The following is a 24,919-nucleotide window of genomic DNA, read 5'->3' as shown; positions in this document are numbered from 1 at the left end:
AGTGTTGCCTTAAGGAAAGGGCTGAATACTCTGTGGAATATATGATTCTAATTTTCATGAAAGAATCCCAGACATTTTCAAGATTTAAGAAAAACAGAAATGCTAGCTCCATGAAAATGCACAGAAAACCAAACAAAATTTCACAAAAAATGTATATACAAAAATAAAAAATAAAATATCTCACAGAGTAGACATCGGCAGGACTGATTTCTCAGTCCTTTTTAATTTGCCTCCTGAGCTCATTGAAAAAAAATGCCTGTTATCTTGATCTGAACTACAGTCCCACTGGAAACTAATTTTCATGAATATTTCTTTTATTAAGTGCTAGTGTTGGTAATATGGGATTTGGCACAAATCGGCCAATATTACACACTTTCATTAGTCTCAGGAGGCCCAATCCTGCAAACATGAATGCACATGTGTAACTTTACTCTGGCTAGTAGCCTAATTGACTTATTAATGAGTTAATATGTAAATATATTCATTTAAGCAGTTGCAGGATCTGTCCCAGGTTTCCTGAGTGCAGTCTTCCGAGACACCTCAGTGGCCCTTGACCATGGGTCCTGAAGCCTGAGACACCTCTCCTGCTACAGTGTCTAGATCTGAAAACCTATTCACGCACAGAAGTTCAGCTGCTTCTTTTTCCAGCAGCACCACCAGCTGGAGCAGCTACAGAGATTAGGACCAAATTCTGAAAGCAATTATCCTGAAGAGAATAATTCAGAACTAACATTGCTAAAATACCTCAGTTGTTGCTTTCCCTAACAGTACTTCATAGGAGCTTTTCTGCTTTTGGAGAGCCCATTACAAGTTACCCTGAAGATATCAGGCTGCCTGTAAGGAGTCAGTTCTGTAGGGTGTCAGGTCTGCAAACACACCATAGGGGTTTCCTCACTTATTCCCACTTCAAAGAAGCATTAAGAACAATTTCTCTTTATTACAGTTTTTAACTAGATTTCTTTCCCCTGTGATGATTAATTAGGCGTTTGTTACAATTTGCTTTCTTTCCACCTCTAAGAATAAATGTACCCTTCTGCTAATCAGACACAAACAAAATGTTTTGAAAAGTAATCACTTGCTAAAAAAAATGGAAATTGGGCTTCTGTGTTGTGAGGAATGTACACACATAGCACAGTGAAATTTAACACGGGTAAATGATCTGACTACCTCAAAGTGAAGTTTTTGCCTTCCTACAGTGGCCTTTCACCCTGCCCTTTCCTCCAATCTGAGGAGAGCTGATGTTGATGGAACATATAATGGCTCCTTTCCTGTGTAGTAAAGTCAGCAATAAAGCTCAGTAATTAAGGTGACCGGGGAGGCCCAGCCCAGCAGGCTAGTGGTGTGGCGAACACTTTCAGAACTTCAAACAATATCAAAGTCACTGAAAAACGGGCCTAGTTCAGGACTGGTTTGAATTAAGCCTCACTTCCACACGCACTTTTCAAATCCAAGCTCAAACAAGAAAGCCAAGGCCTTCTGGATTTCATTAGAGCCAATTATCTTATCTGTTTCATCTCAGGCCTGACCCTAAGGCTGGCAAACAGCTATTCAATGCATTTGTGTGGTTGTTTGAGAAAGCCTCCAGCCAGCCAATGGCCTGAGGAGCCGCTAATTAAAACACAGTTGCCCCCTGCCTCTGGTGATTAAATATTTTCAAGCTTTTGTAAATAATTTTTCCATTCTTTGCCCCAAGCCTCAGAGGTCCAATACATGCAGTAATTTATTTAGTTTGTCAAAGAATACTGCTGGAAATAAAACTATATTAGAAACTTAGGAAACTCTTATATCTTGCCTAACTTCTGCAACTGACATTCTACAAGCTTGCACAACATGTATGCTGTTTCTTATGTAATTAAGCCTTAATAGCCTGATTGTGTTTGAAGTGACACAATATATAACAGGTATATATACACTGTATATACAGTCTATATATATTTTGCTGATAATCATCATGATTCCTCAGATGTCAACAAGATACATATGCTCATGGGTTTCATGAGATGATAGATGCTGCAGATGTGATGCTGAGCTGTGCTTCTGAGATGGATGGACCCTTCTGAGAGGCTGGATCACACTTGAAAAGCCTGTCTGAGGAGGACCAGTAGCTTACTTTTGGAACTGGAGAACAGCTCCCCAATACAGGTCCATGTCACCAGGTCCCAAATAAATTCTAATAATTAATATTTGCATGAAAGACATCTGGGCTAGAGGACTTAATCCCTCTATCTCCCTTTCTCAAATCCTGGGATGACACTCCCTTTTGCATGAGATCAGAGAACCTGATTCTAGCCTGGTTCTAGCCTTGGTAGCACACATTGCTCCACCTCATGTCACCTTGTGCCTCACATGCAGCCACTGTCACCAGTCCTGAGGGTGTGTATCTCTCGTACAACATGATGGGGAGAGGAACAACTTATATCTCCCAAACTAACCTCTTAACTCCTTATATCTCACTATTATTCTTAACAGCAAACACATTTATATTAGTACCATGCATTGGGGGTACTCTCATGAACCAAAACCAATTGCATAAAACACTGCCCAGAATGAATAAAAAGATGGCTCATATCTATATACTCTATGGGGACTTGGGGAACTACAGGCAGAAGCTGTACATGCCAGAAAAATACAAGCAATCTTAGCAGTATAGGTATTTAACTATTATCCAGTATTGTGTGAGGCAATATAGCAAAATTGAAATGTAAGAAAAGATTTCAAGGAAACTAATGAACCAGTCTTGTAGCTGTTTAAAAGATACCCTACAAGTACAAACTTTATCACACAAAAAATCAGAAAACCTTTACCTGGTATCATGATATGGAAAATGAAATTCATAAGAGCATTCTGAGAATGACATTGCAATAATAAACAAAATGGCTGAACTTAGATTTCACTTTAGGTGGTTGGAATGGTAATACATTCTGTATTTCAAAGACATGCTACAGAAAGAATTTGCAAAATTTAGACATTGCTGTGTTGTGACTTCCAACAGAGAAGGTCAAAGGTCACACAAGAACTTGCCTGATTGACAGGCAGAAAAATGGTATTGTCCATAGAGAGAGGCAGTAGGAATGGCTTGGGGATAAGTTTGGTAAAGCTAAGCTTCAACTAAATTCAGATTTCCTCAATTAGTATATAATAAAGTTACTATAAAATTTCTTGATGTAGAGGAGACATACCTAGAACAGAGAAGCCATTGGTTGACAAACAATAATTCAATTTGCCTTGTGGACAAACTGCCCTCCAGAAAATCACAAAATAGGAGAAGATACCAAGACTAAAAGTAGAATGTTATGGAATCATTGATGAAAGATTAAGAAGGAAAATATTGATTCTTCCAAAAGACAAGTTAAAAGAGTAGCTCAGTGTTTGAGTCTGGGTGGAGGCCAGGGACTATCAGGCATGGAAGTCAGGAAAAGATGAATTTTCAAGAAAAACATCATCAGGATAAACAGACGTGGACAACACACAGGCTAGGAAAAAAGAGGGTAAAATACAGACTCTGAGCTTTGGGCTAGGAGGGATTTATATTAAGAACGGTTTCAGAGGAAGACTGAGATTTTTTTGGAGGAGGTCTAGAATCAGAGGACAAACAGCAATCTGTACACTCAATGGTCTTGGGGATAGAAAGGGAGATAGGACAGAAGAATATGTAGAGCTTAGCAGTACTTTTTCTTTACAAGGAATCATGACTGTATTACAAGGGATAAGGCCCTCTTGTGAGGGGAATGAGAGGTTAAATATACAGATAAGGGAAGAGAAAATCTTATGTCCCATGTAGATCAGCAGACGAAAGAGCATGAGGGCCTGGTAACAAACAAGAGTTTGAGGAAAAACAGAGGAGGAGCAACTTTGTGATCAGAGGCATATGTCAGACCTGTGGGAAGAAAAGGGATGATAGGGATGCTATAGAGAACTTGATGACTCCAAGAAAGAAATGTGAAAGGGAGAGGAAGGGTGGAGGAGAGGAACAGTGAGTATTACCAATCTTGGAAAATTATTTATACTGCTTTGTATTATTGGAAATGTATTCCCAATCTTTGGATCTTTCCAATCTATTACAGTCAAAGTACTTCCAATCCAAAATTTGCTTTGCAAGACTACAAGAGACAACATAAAAAATTCTCAGTTTGTTCAACAAGTTTTTACATAGTGGCCAATGACTGAACTTAACACAGAGCAAATCCAAACTAACTGAAGAACACTTGTCTATGTCATGTTTTTAGTTTCAGGGGCAGTTAATACTTAGCAGTGGCCCATCTGATGGTACAAAATAAGAATGAAATCGCTGCATTCTTGATTATATTGGAAATTATGGGGTCTTCAAGCTATTACAAAGTCTGCATTTCTTTTGCTGTCTGTTTGCAGTTTCTATTAAGAATTACACTGAAAATGATGGACAACTTTTTAAAATACTTTATCGTTGCAGAAAAAAAAATGAGGCAAATGATCAGATAATAAATTGTCATTTTCAGATCCAGAGGTAATCAGTTTCCATAGAGAGCTCATCACACAGAAGGTGAAGCACATGTTAATGAGACATGTGAAATGAGAAATCCCTGTGAAAGGAACTGAACCACTTGCTGAGGTTTACAATACATTCTTAATGATACATTCTTAATCTGTAAACATCTTGATTGAAGAGGTAGGAAGCTTAGATATGACAGGTTGGTAATTAGCCCCCACTCTTCTGTTGGCCTAATAATACAGAACTAGAACACTAAGTTTTCCAAGAACTGTACTCTTTTACTAAAACATAGTCTTTTTGTATATGTGGGTCTTGATATTTTTCAGAGGGAGACTTCTTTTAAGCATGAGGGAAAAAAAAAACCCCAAAACATTCCAAATAATTTGACAGCAAAAGCATTAATTTCAGACATGATGAGGACAGGTTCAATCCCCTGATTTGTAGGAATGGGGAAGACCTTCAAGACCAGCTTGTCCAACCATTATCCCCAGACCATCATAATCAGCCCTAAACCATATCCCCAAGCACCACATCCAGACACCTCCTGAACACTTCTAGAGACAGTGACTTTACCACCTCCCTGGGCAACTTAATCCAATGCCAAACCTCTTATTAAGTGATTTTTTTCCCTCATCTCTAATCTGAACCTCTCCTGGTGCAATTTAAGGCCAAATACAATCCCAAAGAGTTGGGATTTTTCACTTAAAGTTTTCTAGCTTCCTAGAGTGATGTCCTCACCATGAGGTTAGACATAAACATTGTCATAAAAGGACTCGAAACACAAACACTTAGTTGTTTTCTTGGAAACTTTCAATAGTTTTGGTTTTGTTACAGTGTGGAAGAAAATCACATCATAACCACGGACAGTTGCTGCTTACTGGAAGTGTTGTCTTTAGTCATCTTTAGTACATTTAGTAATGTACTCCCTGCACAAGAGGGATACAGCACTAGAGTCCAGCCAACTTACTGACAGGGAGAAAAAGAACCAAATAAGCTGCTCCTTCCTGTCAGCCCTCCACCTTATATCTTCTGATAAGCATGTACACTCCTACATGCATAACACAGGAGAAATGCATCCCAAATGCATCCCCTAATGTCAACCTGGCTTATCCTGTGCTGTAATTAGTTACTTTTATTTTCCTTTTTTTTCTTATAAAATAATAATTTTGTAACTTTATTTAAACATCTGATATAAATATCACTGGAAGGCTTATGGTAGGTAAGCATACGAATCAGCTAATAAGATCCTTCAAAAGCTTACTTTGTTTCAAGGCACAACAACTCATGAAACCACTTGTATATAATCTTTAAGATTTGACTGCTTTATTAGGTTAAATGTAGTCACAGTATGTAAGATAAAATCCTGTCACATTTACTCCGTGAAAAGTCTCTGATTTTACAAACTCTTTTAACGATGATTTTTGCAATAAGCTACTATTTCGTATAAGTAACAAAGCTGTATCTTAGCAATGAATTATGGTATTGTGCAAAACTGAGACTTGCATAAACTAATGACACAAATGATCTATTTACTTCTGAATCCTGACCCTAGAATACACGATCACAGGACAAAGACCCCACTTGGTCTGAAAAAAATATACACAATGGTAAGTCACTCTACAACGGAGCATTTTTCTTATACTGCCTGCAAAATTAATGTCTCAGAGTTTAAAGTCTGATGGATTCCCTCACACTGGGTAACAACTTATTATCCAAGAAGCTGCTCTGATTTAATAGGATAACTGATGGCCCAAGTAGTACTGTTAATACCACATAGTGATGAGTCACAGACCTCCCTGAACTTATTCATTAGACATCTATTTTTGAGACATTTATGTTTTCATAGTTTCAAACATCTCTCCACAGGACTAAAGGCTGACTTCAAAAGTAATGAAATACATGGAGTTAGGGCTCCAACAATATCCAGTAACAAGAATTCTCATAAGATGTTGCAGCACTGAGCCCAGTGCTATTCAGCATAAGTCATGATTTTAAAATCTCACTTTTGCCAGATTTTTCTATTTTTCTTCAGAATTACTGGAGCTTTATTTTCTAGAATATTTTTTCTATGAAAAATGTGTACTTCCTTTGCGCAATTATTGTATTGGCAAAGTGTAGCACAGGCACACAAAATGACTAGGATAAAAAAGTATCTCCAAGGAATTATTTGTGCAAAAGCATGAGAACATCTGTAAACACAGACATGGCCTGGAGGTACCCACACAAACTAACACTGAGACACAGGTGTGTGAGCACACCAAGACCTCACAATACTTCTTTGCAATCCTGCTTAGGTTTGAAAGCAGCAAAATAAAAGCTCCCATCTCTTTTTCTTCTCTCAGTATTAAAAGAAGAATGGTGGAGGTCTCATTAGCTAAGCTGGCTAAAGAAAGCATGAATAAGAACTGTGTAGCTGAAAGGCCTCTGTTTCTGCTGTTCTTGAAACAACACTTCTGTCTGATTCTGGATAATGGGCTTTTAATAAAAATATCCACCAAAGGAAAACAATTATACAATACATAAAGCACCAGGGTGCAATCTAGTGGTTCTGTTACAGTCTGGAGCTGTTCCAGCAGAGAACATGTGGATATTTTTACAGGCTACAGTGCAGTTCTCAAAAGTTATTATAAAGCAACAAAATTTAAATTGGGACTGGACATCTATACAATCACTCAGTGTTGTTGTAGGACTTTTAATTCCGACCTGAAAATTATCTCCATGTAAAGACCACAGATATTTTGATTTTTAGGATAAAAGTATCTTCTCCACACTTGCTGCTGTTTAGTTTCTTCCAGGATGTTTTTGGTGATATTTCTCACCTTTCCATCAAAGTATTTGACAATATGGCAATTCTTTATCCATACACATATATTCTTTCATCTTTCTGGCTTAACAAAAATTGGAAAATGATTATATTGGAAAAGAGTTCAGATACTTTTCAGTACTTTGAAACTACAGATGATGTATGGCTCGGGGTTTTAATCAAATAGTTTTTAAACTGAAGCACATAAACCTGACACATGCCATATTTTATTATCCTTTCTCCTCCACCCCCTACACTGCCATGTCAATAAAAGAAACTGTGCATCTGTAGAAAAGTAAGCCAACACTAATTAATTTCTGTAATGAACGGTTTCACTTTTGTAGTTTCAGTGAATGAAAGGAGTGTCATATACAGTTTAAAAAATCCTGGTACAATAAAGGTGAAAATTTAGGGTATTTCAGTCAGAAGAAGTTAGATTTTCCAAATAAAAATAAAGAAGTAGGAAGAACAAGAGGTTGCAGGTTATAAACACTGCTGCCAGTTTTAGTTTTATGGTGAACTTTGAAGTATAACAAAATGTTGAAAAGCTGTTTATACCACTATTTCAAATGCTTTTAACTCTCCTTCTCCATTTCCTAAGGACTCTGTTCCTATCCCCATGGTACTAATCATCTCAATGCTCAAAACATTTGTTAAGAAAAAAAAAGTATGAACATTTACCATTTTACAAAACCTTCCTTACCACACTCAAAAAATATTCTGAAGTCACAAGTCAACAGGACTATTGAATATTTACATATGGAACTTATACTCAAAGAAGATTTAAAAATTATTCCAAGCAGACTTCTACCTTCTTCAAACTTCTTGAACAGAAACTACTCAGGTACTCTTAAGTTATCTTTCTATGGCTGGTTTATACATCTTTATTTGGATTCTCCTAAGACATTTTCTATGGCAGAAGGGAAAAGAGAGATATCTCTGGTTGAAATGCGCATCTTTTAAAGACACCTGGTAGAAGTGACAAGGTCAGAAATTAAAAACTGATTGAAACTGTAATTTATAATTGCAGAATGCTGTGGGTGACTGAAAGCAAACTATATACATCCATACAGAAACCATTGTTTAGATTTTGTAGAGCTTCCATGACTGTCTTCTGTTCAGCCATATTTTTCTTCTGAAATGCATTGCCCTTGACAATGCTAGCAGTCTCAGTCATGTTCACCTGCATTTGGGTAAATCATTGTCTGCCTGTCATGCATGACTCAGAGATTCTGCCTTCCTCTATACACAGTCAAATGCTGAACGTATTTCTGGGTCAACAACTAGACAAGAGAAATAACTATAACTGAGATGATCTTTGGCAGTTATCACAAAACAATATACTGAGAAATAACTAGTTTCCATTAGCAAAGATTAGCATGGCATTTGGCCAGTCTGAGGCTATTGTGAATAGAGTTCACTGATAACACAATAGATTACAGTTATGAAGATGTTACTGGCGTCTACTTCTAGTTCTTTTATTGACTCATGAGGCTGAGTAACTAACTTGGCTTTTCTTTGCCCCTTCCATACTTCTGTCTTTTTATCTCTTTGAAGAGATATCAAACATAATCAAACATTTGAATCACAAACTTAGTCTTACCATAGTTTTTAGACCCCATCTAGCATAATATATCCTCAGCAGCAGCCTCTGGACATTACAGTCATAAAAAATTAATAGCATTCAGTTATGGGTATTGAGAATCATTGTTTAAAAGAACTTTATACTGAATTGCTATTCTTGGTGGAATTCATTAAACATCACAATATAGCATTGAACTATCACTCACTTTAAATAGGTTTAGCTAGGAAAAAATGTTGATTTTTGTCTTCTACATTCTTTTGTTATGTTTATCAGAAACCAAGGCTTCTACTCAGTCAGAAAGTTATACAATATTGCAGAGCAGTTACGCCAAAAACAGCCATAATAATACACAAAATAATATAACTCGATGTTTCGCCCTCATGTGGTATATTTAGCTCATTTCCAGAAAATAGCCAAGCCTCAGCAATGAGCAATTAAAGTGATTTGGCAACTGGATACATTTCTAAATGAAGAGAGATTGAAAAAGACCAGAAATACTGTATTTTGAGAGAAGAAAAATAGGAAAGGACATGATACAGATCATACAAATGTATTTAAAATAATAAATGTGGATAGGCAAGAATGTGGGTTTCATCTACACATGTAATACATAAACAAATGGACACTTAATGAAAGTGGAAGACTAGTGATTTGAGCTAAAAGAAAGAATTTTTGTTTTTCAGACACACGTACTTAAGACCATGAAATTCAATACCAACAGGATACATGAAACTTCTTAAAGTTATCTCAAATTCCTTAGTGAACAAAAGTTTTCAAAGTAAAATTTACAGGAAAATTAAATTAATAAATAAAAATACATGCTATGTATACTTCTGTTTAAAAAATAAGGCAATTATAGCAATATAGAGTTCTTCTTAGAGTTTATGTATTAAATTCTAAAATAGTAAAGAAAGATTACAGTCAATACCTATGCTGAAACAGAGTTAACAAGGACAATATCTATGAAAACGTTCAAAGTACATTTACAGAGTTTTTCATTTGAAATGTCAAAATTAAATGTCATCAGATCTGGAAACACAAAACTAAGGAAAAAACAAAGGGTTGGTATAGATCAATGCAATGTTTCAAATAAACTTATTTATGCCCTGTATGGCCACAAGATGACAATGAATATTTTTGCTAATATTTTTGAGCACAGATTAGAATACAGAGAGTTTTAAACATACTTATTTTCTTCCTAAACAAACACTAAGAACTGCAAGACAGAGTGAAGATTTTCTGAACACCTTAGTTTTCTTTCATTTTTGTATTTCAACACATGCAATTTCAAGCATGTTTTTTATTTTGAACTTTGTTTAAAATTATATTTTGGGGTAATTATAAATGTTGTGCTATATTTTAAATTAAATCATGGATATAGTTCATCCTTACCTCTGCCTTATAGCCACCTATTTCTTTTGAATTTTCTCCCCTTCTTAAATTAAAATCAAACATGTGAATGCTAAAAGATGATATTATCATGAGCTATTTCTAATCATTCTAAAAATCACACATACATACATGTTTCATTTTATGCAAGCTTTTATGGCCAGGTTCATTGATATGCTGTGGCTGTTTTATGCTACTCTGGAGTAGTGCAAAGCAGCCAGAGCACACTGGCTGGTTAAGCTAAATTTACAACTCCTTTGTTGAATAAAAGCAGTGCAAAGCAGTTGGAAGGCACAGCCCAGTTTCCTTCTGCCTCTTGCTTCTCCTTCACTCTTCTGAACACTCATTTGCTTCCACTGCCTCCTGCATCTTCTGTATTCCACTCTATGGAAACAGATCTCTCCTGCCCTCTGCAAACTCCAAGTACACACACAGACATATGTGCATGTACAACACAGACCTGAGCCTCTCTCTGCTGCCTGCTTTACTGAGCACATCTGGTATAACGTGGAGCTTATGAAAATAATTACTTGAACATTACTAGTCAACCATTGCTCTTTTTTTTTTTTCTAGAACTGTTGGCAGAAGAGAGTGGATTACATCCTCATAAACTCGAGTGTAAAATCATCCTCTTAGAAAACAGCCACGATCTCCTTTTGCTTTCAAAGAGATTAAAGCAAATTTAACCTGAATAGGTGGAAGTAAATGATGAAACAAATTCTCTAGAGGGATACTTCAGACCTTGAATATAATGGAAAAGAGCTGTGCATTTTTGTTATCTTAGAAGAAAAGAAGAGATGCCTGGCCCTTTAGAAAAATGTCATTATTTCAAGGATTTTTGTATCTAGGTCAATTCTTTAACTATGGTAAACATCAAACAACTCTTTTCTGGCAAAATTAAATATTTCAGTGATTTGATTAGGGCAATTATTTTCCATTCTACAGAAACTTCTCCCTCCTATGTTTTCCACTACCTCCTTGGAGTTAACATGAGCAAACTAGTTTTCTTAGTAGAAACAAGAAAGAAATTAAAACATATTCTTTTATAAATGAATGAGCAGTCTTCAAATTGGCTACAGCCACTTAAATTTGATTTTGCAGTAGGAAGAGTTAGTTCAAAAATATAATAAACTGAATATAATAAACTGAAATCTAAATGACAGACACAAACCAGCACCATAATTTTTCCAGTTTCCCACTATAGTCCCAGTACAGCCACTCAGCATGCTTTTGAAGTGATTACTCTGAGTTATGCTTTCAAATTTTTCTGCATTTTTACACATGAAAGCTGCTTTTTCCTGAAGAAATTGAAATATTTTCTTAAACAGCTTGAAGGAAGAGTGAGGTGGAATATTACAGAGTCCTAAAAAGATTTACATAAAATAGATTTACATAAAATAGATTTATCAAGTGATTCATGCAGTGGAAAATAACTAGTATCCTGCTACTTGCATGGATATATGCATGTGTGTGTGTAAATGCTTTACACTCTTCTACAAATATATTCTAACCTAAGAACAAAGTACCTGATATCTAATACATTGTCATATATGACACCTGGCTTTGAGCTGAACTCTAGAGACAGAAAAAAAGCCTTGGTCTCTTTTTCTGTCGGCATTATCATTCAGAAGGATCTCTGTTGTGAAATTTGACAGTCAATCAAGCAGTAACGAGCTACCTAGTGTCAAGGCTGGTGACACTTCAAATATGTGCTTGGTGCAATTCTAGGATGAAATTAGGGCTCTGTTGGTGAGAAAGTGAAAGCTATGTGCACCCCCTGGGGAGTTTCAGATTATTTTAATACAAATTTCTCAGTTCCTAAGAACTCAAAGGATTAGGCTCTGGAGCCAGCCAGTAAGCAGGAAGCCTTGGCTTCTCTCCAAACAAGCTCCACCCATCTGCAAACTTACTCACACCTTGGTTATGGTGGAGAGGACCTTTACCAGTATCCGCTCCTGCCTTCACTAGGGACTGAATACTGCCCAACTTCTCTGTCTACTGGTAGGTATCAAGAGAAAATCACTCCATTTGTCCCTTATTTTTCTCTTAAGATTGAAGATGTTCAAAATTTTCTCCACACTTTAGTTTGCATCATCTCTGTAAGTCTGTCTATAAAACCATGTAATCCAATATAAAAACCCAAATAACATTTTTCTATCTCTGAAACTCACTTATTTTCTTTAAAAAAGACTTGTTGCAGATACAAACTCCAGAACAACAGCTGATTTGTTGGGAGATTCTGGCAACTTTTCTATTGATTTTCTGGACTGTGGATTTCTCTTGCCTGTCTACTGTCTCACAATTGTGTTCTGGCCAAACTGAGAACTTAGGCTATGTCACGTGTGACATTTTGGATAATAGCAAGGATAGATGCTCGTCCATGGATAAAGTATCTCTTTACCAGGAGCTGTAAATTTACCTACCCCTCAGACCAGATCTAAAGAAAACAATTACCTGGTCTATCCTACTTAATTCACAAATTTTTGTATCCACCCCTCAAAGTTCCATGCTGTTTGATTCAATGATCCCCATTCAAAACTGTCATACCAGTCACACTAAATCCATGTCAGTAAGACCCACAGAGGGCACAAAGACTGTGATCAGGTCAAAAGGGGCTGAGAGTGTAGGGAAACATTTCCTGTTGTTGCTTGGAGGAAAAAAAATCACATTCATTATAGCATTAATCACAACGTTAAATGGATGCATTTAAAATAGAAACATTAAATTTTTCACCATCAGCAATTTTTCAAAATGAGATTCTAAACTTAAATTTGAATATATTTGCCTTAAAAAGTTACTGTTAAATCTATGTCTGCACATGGTTAGTCAGAGTGTAGTAAGTTACATGAATTTTGTTTTCGTAAATAGTGCTTAGTTTAGGAACAGAGACTGAAATTCCCTCTAACTCTGAAGCAGAGTAATAGGCATAGCAAAAATATTCGCTGCTCTAAACGATTTCCTAGTGTGCCTTAAAATAGAATGGTGAAGTACCTATTTGTAAATGCACTATTAAGCCCAGGTATTTGTCATCAGGATAGCAGGGGTACCAATTGTGGTTACAGTCTCAGTATGTGAGTCTTCTGTTGAATAAACTGGGACCACCACTCTCTGCATCATTAGATGGCCACATTACCTATATCATTAATGGGATGGTTTGGATTCAAACCAAGAACGTTGGGGTGGAAATACCAGATATATTAATATCAGACACTAATACCAGTGATTTGAACCTTCCAGTTCCTTAACTTATGTAAAAAATCTCTCAAAAGTATAGGAAATACCTTGGAAAGAGCTTGAGGCACTACTAAGTGTAGAAAATTTGGAGACCGCCACAGACCATTTGTTTAGACTCTTTGAATACAGACAAATGTAGACAAAATGAAAACCTTTTCCACTATAACAGTGGGATGTTGTGAATGTGTAAGGCTATTTCTCTGACTAGGGCTTAGTCTTTGATTTCAGGTGTGTTGTTTATCAGAAACTCTGCATATTATTTCATGGGCTGCATGGAAGTTCTTTGGAAAAAAAACCAAAAAACTTACACATAAAAACCTCAACAAACAAAACAAGAGTTTTGTGTTTCTTTTTGGGGTATTTTCAACAGAATACAGTAAAAAACTATGTAAGTTAATTGCACTACTTCAAACTAAATGTCCTGAAAGAGATTGGAGCTACACATTGGTTGTCTCATTGCCATTCTTGTATATCATTCTCCACTAAATGAAACCCTTTTCAAATATGTAGCATTTGCCCAAACTTGAAAGTTTGCACCTTCCCTAAACTTTACTAAACAATTCCACTAGACTGCTTTACAGTGAAAGGAAATGGTTTATGTAAGACAGGACACTGAAACTCTAAATGATTGTCTTTTAAAGTGTTCTATCTCCTCTGGTCCCATGAAAATAAGACTAATAGATTATGATGTATCACCTACAAAAATATACAACTTCATTTATGAATGAGCTATTGAGAATAATCATTATGAGTGAGGAAAGAGAAATACAGCATGCAACATTTCCTATCATTCTTATTGCATTATTTCAAAATTATTTATTTTTAATTAAATAACACCTTACTGCAATTTGTAGAAAAAAACTAATGGTCAAATCTGTAAGCATCATGATGAGTCTTTTAAATGAATGAAGAACACTGGATTTGCACCATACTTCAAACTTCTTTCTGTCTACTCTACTGGCATGTAACTGCAATCAATGTGAACATGAACAGGATTTTTTTTCTGCCTGGTATAAATACTTACATTTAAATTTTGAGAAGTAAGCAAGTTCAAAGTCATTTTACTGGCATGGCATTTTACTGGCATGGCATAATAATGAAAATACAAGTGACCAATTAAATAATTAGGGCTTTTTTTTGTTGTTTCTGTGTGGATGACCACAACAATTAACTTTTTTTTTATTTACTGAACTCTCATATACTGGGATACCAGGATTAAGTTAGTTTCACCATGGATTATTCTCCTGACTTTCAATATTAAATTACCTCTTATTCATGTGCTTTTGTACTACAAACAGTTTTCAAAACTCTAAATGGTACCAACCTGAATGCTGTGAGATACTCAACATCACCCATAGGAGGATCCAAGCCACCTGTCCAAGCAATATTTATGTTATACCCTTCACCAGGGCCACTTCCAACCTGAAAAACAGAAAAATTACCAAAAGGAGTGAAAAAGAGGAAAAAGGAGGAGGAAAAGAGTGAGGGAAAGGGGAGGAAAAAAATTCTCAAATGTGCTTCAGAAACAAACATCAAACAACATGTCAGATCAGCCCAGCCTTGTTTGACAAGGACTGCTCTGGGTTATGCACTTGTTCTCCACTGGTCCCCTGCTCCCAGTGGACAATTTGGTAATCTGGTGTAATTTAAAGAACCAGAGAAGGACAAGAAAATTAGGGGTAATCATGCAACGCAATTACCTGAAAGATACAAATAAAAATGGGGCTCTAAAGAAATAAACCTAACCTCATTTGGGGCTCCACTGCCGGGGAAGAAGTTGCCTTCATCATAGCGATGGAGGGAAACATACAGGATGCTGGGGTCAGCATAAAAAGCCTGCTGTGTACCGTTGCCATGGTGAACATCCTAAAGGAGAAAGAAAACAGACGACAAATGTAATAATGTCCAACTCAGTGTAGAGAGCTCAGTTCTGCTTTCTTTTACACCCCCTTCCTCTCTCTCTCTCTCTCAGTTTCTCTCCCTCTCCCTTGCCCTCCTTTTGTCTTTCCCTTTCCCCCTCCCTTCACCACCCCATACTTCCTGAACTTTCAGGCAAATTACTCTTTAATGCACTCATTTTTTAAACTGGCTTCTAAAAATCAGGAAACCATAGCGAGCGTGCCCTGGAGACTCCAGATGAGCAGTCATTGAGAAATCCCAGTCCTTTTGTACAATTAGATATTTATACACCGGCTCTTTGTACTCCTTGCCTCAGTGATGGAATCTAGCATCCTGTTTTATGGAGGAATTTTATGACTTATTAACTGCCAACAGTTCATAACCCCTCAGGCTTAATTAACTAGCCTCATTGGCCTCTGAAGAAAGACTAATGTTTAAACTACAAACTAGTATTTTGCAGAAGGATCTATGGTTTACAGAGCTTTTTCACAATTCTTGACAGAACACTAAACATAAGAGTATTCATTGATTTGCCAAGTTCCACTATTGAGGTCAAAGGCTCTGCGACCAGCTGAGTAAATTGGCTTTCTTGAAACGTTCAGTTCAGTTCAGTCCCTCAGCAGTTAGATCCACATCAAAAGAGATGCCAGATGCAGAAAGGACTTCATACTTCATTTTTGCAAAATCATGACGGCAACAGTTGAAGACATAGGAATATGATCTCATTAGCTATTAAATCATCTGGCAGATAGGATGGTGCCTTCCACAATCAAGGAGTGACCTTGGCCAGTCTCCATATTTCAAACATTATATAACGACAGTGAATAAAATTCTGTCATTAAATAAAATGCTGACAAAGAAATGCTGACAGTATATCTATATAACAAAGGCTGATGATGCAGACTTTTCCTTATTTTTTTAGTTTGTTTTCACAGTTCAATACTATTCTATGTGGTTAGACACACAAGAATTTTACAAGTGATAATGAAAAATCCGTTTGCCTTTCAATAAAAGAAAAGTAAAAATAAAAAAAGCAAAAATGTTTCTTCACTGGCATTTCTAAGCTGGAAAGTTATAGATATTATTGATGGTCCTTCTTTAAGCCATCCCTTTGAAATTTCTGATTTAGAGAATTAAGGAGGACAGACAAAGTACTCTGAATGCCAACACTGTCACTGTCACCCAGTCTGTATTTATTTTACAAATGTTATGCAAATGTTATGAGGGCTAAATACAATTTAGTGCCTGAGGAACAAAGGTCACATTTTCCTCAGAATGCCTAGACTCCAGGAAGGCTCAAATTTTACCTCAAGGTGTGCACTGCTAATAGCACAGCAAGCAGTGACCATTGCTTGCCCTCTTTGCCAGCTGATGTAGCCCATGAGTCTCACCCACGTTGTTCAGAACTCTCTACATTGATTGAGTCTTACTTGCACTGCATTGTGCTTGATTTGGACCTCCTCTGGGACCTCGCAAGAGTAATATTGTAAGAGTTTCTTTTCTTTTCTATGTTGAAAGTACTTGAAACAACATGAGGATGGAGTTGCAGCCCAACTGTGACTTAATGCCAAGGTTAAATGTAACACATTAGATGTGCAAAGGAGAACACACTGGTGTGAGGGTGTTAGAGATTTCAAGGCAGCCAGCGTAGTGTTAGATGGTTCTGTCTGGCAAATGAAGTAAAATCTGGCATGCAGACTAATCCCAGAATCCCATTCAGTCTTCAGCTGTGACAGAATTAATTGGTCACAGATTCAATTAATTAAATTAATTAAAACAGATTAATTAATTAATTTTAATTAATTAAAACAGATTCAAATCCTGCTAGCATAAATGCAAGTATAGATGATCTTGGAATAAGGATTTCAAGACCTGGACAAGCTATGCTGAGCACATAGACAGATTTGCAGGGACAAAGTAGGACTTCATTTTGTTATTTTAATTAGTCTTTCTTTGCCATGTATTTGTGGGGCTTTAGATATATTCTTGCTGTAACAGTTTCCAAAAGAGAAGAAAAAATGTTGAAGGGGCATAGAGAGATCTTTTTTCCTTTTATTATTATTATTATTATTATTATTCAAATCTCAAAGCTAGCTTTCTTGTCTAAACTTTATTTCCACTAAGAGCTTCACTGCTTTGAAGAACAGTAACTTCTCTGATTAGACAAAGGAATGTGTTAAGACTGCGGATGTTAGCATGTGGGAAATGAGTTCATATTCTGCCCTTAGAAGATCAAATGTATTCAGAGTATATAAATCAGTTAAAAAACAGAGATCTATTCAAATGGTAGAATAAGGGGAAAAAAAACCTGTCAGATAGGTCTTTTATTTTACTGTAGAAATAGATGAAGCGAAGATTGACAATTAAAAAATTAAGAATTTATATATGAAGACTACACTTAATTTATAACTAGAGTACACTTTAGTGTGTGGGATTGGACATTACATTTTAATGTTAATATTGTAGTAGCATGCATGGCTGCCGACTTGCATGGGGTCCTGCTGTGCTATTCACTATCAAAATATAGTCTTAAAGGTTAATTTAAAGTCTAACATCTGTAATTCCATTCTTTCCTTCAGATGCCCCAAACTCTGTTGGTGGGAATAAAGACATCACTATTGACTTGTTCTTTCATTCAGTTTGGCCTGTGATTTATCCATAGTTTGCATGTATAAGAAATTTTCCATATGAATTCTTGTACATCATTGCTCTGACTATGGACTGGAATGAAGTAATCTGTATCAGCCATTTATTTTCTCCTTTTCACCAGCTGAGTTATTCTGGCCAATGGGACAGTTGGAGAAAGGCTGAGCAGTCCCTATCTACTTTCCTGGGTAAGGGTAGGCAGCTTCACGGGTAATCATTTGCACAGGTAATGATTTGCACATTTAACCCTGAAAACCTGAAGCTGAATTTCTAAGTGCTTACTTGCTAAGTATGTCAAAGGGAAGTATTTTCCCAACAAAGCAAATGTAACATTTATAGACAAAAGACTTAAAAACATTCACAAACTTTGAATACATTTTTCCTATTTAAAAATGTGAATAAACACCCAGTTCACTTTTGGCCAGAATTTACAGCAATAAACTGAAAGATTCAAGTCAGCAAACAGATATAACATACAGTAGAAGCGAATTTTTCAAAAATAATAGTTCCTGGCAGTTTATGTTTCTGAATGACAGTAGAACAATCTGAGAAATATTTGAAAAACATTCTAAGAATATTTAATATACCCATATACTTATTCTACCACTCATTTTTCACTTGCCATTCCTTCTCCCACACTCCCCCTTTCTCTGCTTCTCTTCAACAGTCAGTACGCATGTTTAACTGAACAAAAGTGCTAGATGGTAAGGCCATGACTCCACAATAAGATTTAATTATGAGTGCAGATATGAACAAGATTTAGACTATTAAGCCCTGCACTTCAAAAACCCTTTAACATATTTTGTCTTTAAATCTTTTATCACCTGCAAAAATTAATTAAGTGCAGATGTAACAGGTTAGGTTTTGATGCCAGGGTTCATTTCCTGTCTATGCTTTGTCAGACACCCTATTACACCTCGTCATGAACTGTAGGAAAACAAAAATGGTGCTCATAAATCAGCATTCAACTTTCCTTGGGCTGTGCATTGGGCTGATCCTTTAAGTGCAAGGCAGAGTTCCAATTCATTATTCATGAATATAATATAGCCAACATGCCAAATGTCATCTGCATTTAAATAATCCATTTGTTAAACATATTAAGTATTGTGTAAGAATGCTTTCTATTAAAATACAAGACTAATCCAATGAAGTAGATTTTTAATCACATAGCTTTCCTTTGTGGAACCACCAAAACCTGGCACACATGACTAGAAAACTTCCTGGAGGAATGACCTGTCGATTTGTTTAATAATATTGAAGTTACACAACAAGTCAAATCGTTGCTAACTGGGGAAGTGGTCAATTTGGTTACCAATGCAACAACATTCTTTAAAGAATATCTGACTACTTAAAGTTTCTATTCTGTAGGGAAAAGTAAACTTAAGTTCTGTAGGGTTATTTTAACAGTGGAAGTATCAATTCATTTAAGGACCATAAAAGTTGCCCTGATCTGTGCCTTCTTCTCATTAAATTGCAGTTAACACCATTAAAGTGAAACATAGATGTTTATAGCTTCAGTACGGCCATCCTGGCTTTAATGAGTTCCCAAAATCAGAGGAAATGCACACCTTTATTACGTGTAGGTATTAAAAGCAGGAAAGTCTGACATATAAATACAAATTCATTATCTTTTATCTAGATGCACTGCGAGTGTGATGCTTGCCAAGAATACATACCAGATCTACAATCAATATCTTGCCTATATTTAGCTTGTCTCTCAAGTATTTGGCAGTAATTGCAATCGAATTAAAAAAGCAGAACCCCCTGTGGAATAAAGAACAGAAATAAGAAGGCAAATCAGTCAGGAAAACAGCTATAAATAATGTTCAGAGCATTTAAAAAAATGCTATATGATCTCTGAGGCCATAAATCTGCTTCTGGGAGTACCTAGAAAGCCTTTTCAGTCATCTGCTAACAATTACAGTTCTTCAGAGACAGGCACAATGCAGGTGATTGCTGGTAACCTTAGTGCTCCAAGATGGGCAATATTCCCTGGTACTTACATGGCTGTTGATTCTTCAGCATGATGGCCTGGGGGCCTTACAACAGCAAAGCCATTCTGTAAGAACAAGATAGGTTTTCAATTATCAGCTTAAAAAAATACTTGACTCAGTGCAAAACAGAGCAGCAGGCAGATGGGATTGAAATCTATTAGAGACTCTTGAGGACTTTTTCTATGCAATCACCCTTTCACAGTACTGCCAGAAATAATACAGTTGAGAACAGTGGCATATAAACTTATATAAATGCACACATGTGCATACATACATACACATGCCACATGATCTAAAGAGGAGGAAAAAGGCAGGATGGGAAAACCCTATTATCAATTCTGCTGTTTAGAATTCACATTTAAAAAGAAGGTTATCTAAAATAATGTAATCTTAATTTGCTCCAGTTTGAGATGCTTAAAAATAAAAGTAGCTTGAGGTATAATTTTTAGATGATTAGCCATTGGTAAACTTACCTCTGTATGGACTAAATGATAAATTCAGACCCACACACACATATAATTCCGAACAGTAGAAAAAGGATGACAATGAATATCCCATATTTCTGCAAACCATAAATTACACTTGGGAACCTGCCATGCTCACAAGTTAATAGATTCCCTAAAGTCAAGTTCTAACACAATTTCTGGAACTGTATATAAATTTCATAAAGTACAGCAGTAGGATCAGTGATGACCAAGGAATTTTTTGCCTCTGGAGTAACTGAAGATAAAAGAAAAATGGAATTTCCATCCTTCCAGTGTGGGTATGGTAAAGGGAAAATGGAGAAGTGTTGGCAAGGTAGCTCCATTCAGAAAGTCAGATTATATCATAAGGAAGCAGTGTCCCATAAGGCTGTGTATCATATAAAACTTCTCTTACAACAGTTAGATTCAGAACAAACACCACTGCTTCACTGTTATTTCCTCTTTATTTCAACTACCCAGGATGGTCCTTCTATTCAGCTATATATTTGCCATCAAATTAATAACAATTACCACACACATAAAAATGGGAAATTATAGTCTGAAGATGAGACAGCCTCACACAAACACTTTGTGTGTATGTATGGCTGCAAGACCAATCAAGCATGGTATTTTCAGAGAGGAAGGGATAGGAAGAAAAAGGTTGGAATACTTCCGTATTTTAATAATCAGTATTAGAGTATTCCAGTTTGACATACTAAAACTTGATAAATGTAAATGGTTTAGCCTTCTCTTACCTGAAAAAAACATAACAATCATTAAATTTTGACTCACATCGCTGTAAATACAGACAAATTACATGACAGTTAATAGAGTTACATTGGTTTCTGTGAAATCTGTTTATTTACAGTCATATGAATGTGTGTTTTATGTGTACCTGTGAAATTATCTACCTATGTTGCTTCACTGGCATTAATTTATAAACAAATACTACCAGATTGTCTTATTTCATTTGCTGCTAGATGTAATCCAAGCAGACAGCTGCAAAGTTTTGTGGAGCATGGCCAAAGTTCTATCAGACTACAGTAAACTTAAATTACAATACGAAGGGAGTGCATCTGTTACAGTGGTTCTTCTGGCCACCATTTAAAGAATCTGAGGGATTTGACATCATAACTTATCTTGCATTGTGTCCACATTAAAAAACCAAACCCAAACAAACAAAATACAACAACCCAACAATTAAAGGCACAAAAATTACATATGTTCATATTCAGGAAGGCGTTCCTGGAGACGGGATATAAATTGCCTATAGATCAAGCACACCAGTAAAAGAAAAACAAAAAGGCATTATGGACTGCACTAAATTGCAGAACGAAACCGGCTTTAGACTCTCAGCTAAAACTGTATTCTCTATCCTCCTGAGCATTTTTTAACATTTCCTTCTCACACAAAAAAATTACTTAGAGAAGAATCTGGCAAAGAACTCTTTTCTAGCATTTATGAAAAAACAAAGAATTTTTATGCTCATGAATGTCAGGACAATGAGGTGAAAAAAGACTCAGCAAAGAGGGTATTACTGCAGAAAGAGCATGATGCTACCTTTATTTTGTTCTCTTGATATTTTTAAGAATTTGGAAAAAATCCATGAAGGGCTTACAGCTGCCCCTGCTCAGCTAACAGCTCATTAGCATCTTACTTTATCAGTATTCCCAAAAGATCAATATAATTAAGATGATTATCTCTGGGAGGATTTCAGGGGGCAATATAGAGACAGAAAATATCAGCACTGCTGTTTTTGACAATATGACAGTTACAATATAGGCTTCTCTTCTGTTCCCTTACTTTGATGAGACTCTTTGGAAGCCCTGTTTTATTACATCTAGGCAATTTCTGAAATCAGAGCTTAATTATTACATTTCTCCACTAGCACGCAGGATATTCACAACAGTGTCATGACCATTTTTCATATTTTTACATCACAAAAAGTCCAGTATTCATATGGGAAATTTTCTTTTTAAAAAATGCAGTGCATAGGTTACACTGATGATAAAATATCAAGTGGAATTATACCAAACACTGAAAACTATTTACCATACAGAATCATTGGCAACTTTTGTGCAATTGGTAAAACCCTTAATTTCTCGTACTTTCAAACTTAGCATGAACACAGCATACATTAGCGCAATGGAACATGATTTTGGTTTTTATTTAGGCAAGTTATTTAGGAAAAAAAATACCAGACAGTGAGCTCAGTAGACAGTAGAACAGTAGACAGAAAGGCAAAAATCTGCTTTAAGGATAGAAAGACTAACACAGAGCAAAATGTTGAAAATGAAGCCAACACACATAAATTCAAAGCGTTTTTGTACAGAGCCTTATTTATACTAGGATACAGACACCTTTATAAGTATACAGAACATTAAACTGACTGACAGACATGAACATTAGAAAAACTATTCATGTCTGTGCCATTATGTGATTACCTTTATTTAAATTTGAGGATAAAGAGTAAAGCCTGAATAGAAATATTTTAAAATCTGTGCATATTTGAACAACAAAGGAAGAAAAGTTGGCCAGGCTCAGTTTACACAGAAGATTGACTGCAGATAAACCCACTGAGTTGAACCTTTAATGAAAACCGAGAAAAATGTTAGTCTTTTTCCACAGTAAGCTAAGTATTCTCTTCTTTTATGACTCTAAATCAGTAGGTGGATGCTCAATTTCCAAAATACAGAGGTGTCAATCCTACTGTGGCCTTGTCTTTGATGATTGAGTTGATTCCTTTCTGTAGTGTGCTGGGTTACAGTGCTAGGCTACATCATGCTTGAGCATCTACTGTGCCTCTCCATGAAACTTTCCAAGACAAGTACTCAAGGCAATACCACAACGTGGGTGGACAATCCAGGTCTTGGAACCGACCATCTATGGCAGAGTTCTACTGGTGTTTCCATTATGTTACCTCTATATAGGAGGTAAAACTAGATGTAGGCAATTTTTCTCTAGGACAATATGTGGTCATTATGGCAAGGTGTGAATGACTCTTCCAATCACATGACAGTGAGGAGCTTGCTCTGCCTAGATTCCAAGTGAACCAAGAGTGACCTGGCCAGTCAGGTACTCCAGGCATGGTGAGAAGCCTCACTGAGAAGCAGTGCACACTAGTTTCAGCCTGGTATTACCCTAGTAAAATCATCTGGCTTTTTGCTGACTTCGAGAAAAGTCACTGCCATACAAAAAATCGCAATAAACTACAGCAGGCACTCCAAGAGCACTTGTTGAAGCAGTAGAAGACTCAGGTTCAACTCCTTCTTGAACATGGGAAAGATTTTGTAAATTTGCTTCCCACACCACTTAGTGTATTTAGATTATGTGGTCCATAAAATAGATATTGAGACACATCTTTTCAGGCTGTTTTCTATGGAGTCATGCTCTTCCTCAGCTTTTATTCAAACATAAAAATCTTTAATTATTATTACAAATTTAAGGTCTTCTTGTATTTTAAGCTGTAAACCCCTGTATGAATGTGCAATGCCATCTATGCCAACTATTCAAGAGGTGATGGGCTCTGAAATACCAGAGGCTTCCTGTGAATATATAAAATATCCACTTATTGTGTGGGTGACCGAGCAATAGAACAGGCTGCCCAGAGAGGTTGTAGAGTTTCCATTCCTGGAGATATACAAAAGCCATCTGGATATAGTCCTAGGCAACTAGCTCTAGGCAACTCTGAGGAAGGAAGGTGGATACAATGATCTCCAGAGGCCACTTCTAACCTCAGCTGCTCTGTATATTTCAGATGGAGACCTGGTAACTAACTGGGGGTCTGAACTCAACACAAGAAGCTCAACCTGCTCCTAAGGCTCGGTGTTGGAAGTTTTTAATTTCTATTTGTCTAAATCCCTTAACCTATCTAGGAACTAGCTCATAAAATTAACAGTGCTTAAACACGGCATTCTTGGACATGCACTTGTTTTTAATGGAAAGGTACTATTTTTGCTTCAATGTGCACAGGTTTCAGAACGAGAATTATACAGAAATGTATAATACATCACTATACACAAATGTATCCATTTTGTCCTGTCAGAATTTATATTTCTTTAGATATATATATACATACATATTATATCCTTGTAAAGTCATATAAAAATACTATTTCTTTATACTTAAAAGGTGGTCCATACAGTGTATCTGACAGGTCTAACCCCTAAAAGTGACCTTAGTGCCATCTTTGACTCTGCTATCTCTGATGTAGTCAACTCCTACAATAACAAACATCAGGGCTGCTTTAAATCTTGGCTGCCTGCAAGAATCCCCTTGCAACTGGTACCAGGAAGAAGTTAAGCAGATTCTTGCCAGTGCCACTTATGCTGCAACACAATCCCAAACTATGCCATCCATCAGGGTGAGTAAGCATGAGAATGAGTGGTGAAAGGCTGAGGCAATCCTTGGGCACCTGTTTAGGACAATTTTACAAGC

General features: G+C 36.4%; 1 protein-coding gene across 13 annotated transcripts in view; it reads right to left on the bottom strand.

The window, feature by feature from the left end:
- HDAC9 (histone deacetylase 9) overlaps positions 1-24,919 on the bottom strand; it is a 457,439-nt gene that overhangs the window by 79,528 nt on the left and 352,992 nt on the right. For all 13 annotated transcript variants that reach the window (XM_085050864.1, XM_085050871.1, XM_085050865.1 and 10 more), the window contains 4 exons: positions 20,028-20,083; positions 19,701-19,788; positions 15,226-15,345; positions 14,804-14,901 (listed from right to left, as the gene is read on the bottom strand). In XM_085050864.1, the coding sequence (XP_084906990.1) occupies positions 14,804-14,901; positions 15,226-15,345; positions 19,701-19,788; positions 20,028-20,083 (362 nt within the window). The remainder of the gene's footprint in view (positions 1-14,803; positions 14,902-15,225; positions 15,346-19,700; positions 19,789-20,027; positions 20,084-24,919) is intronic.

This window comes from Lichenostomus cassidix, chromosome 2 (assembly GCF_008360975.1).
Source record: "Lichenostomus cassidix isolate B80296 chromosome 2, HeHo_3.0, whole genome shotgun sequence".
NCBI classification, from domain to species: Eukaryota; Metazoa; Chordata; class Aves; order Passeriformes; family Meliphagidae; genus Lichenostomus; species Lichenostomus cassidix.
This window is presented reverse-complemented; position numbering and strand designations above follow the sequence as displayed.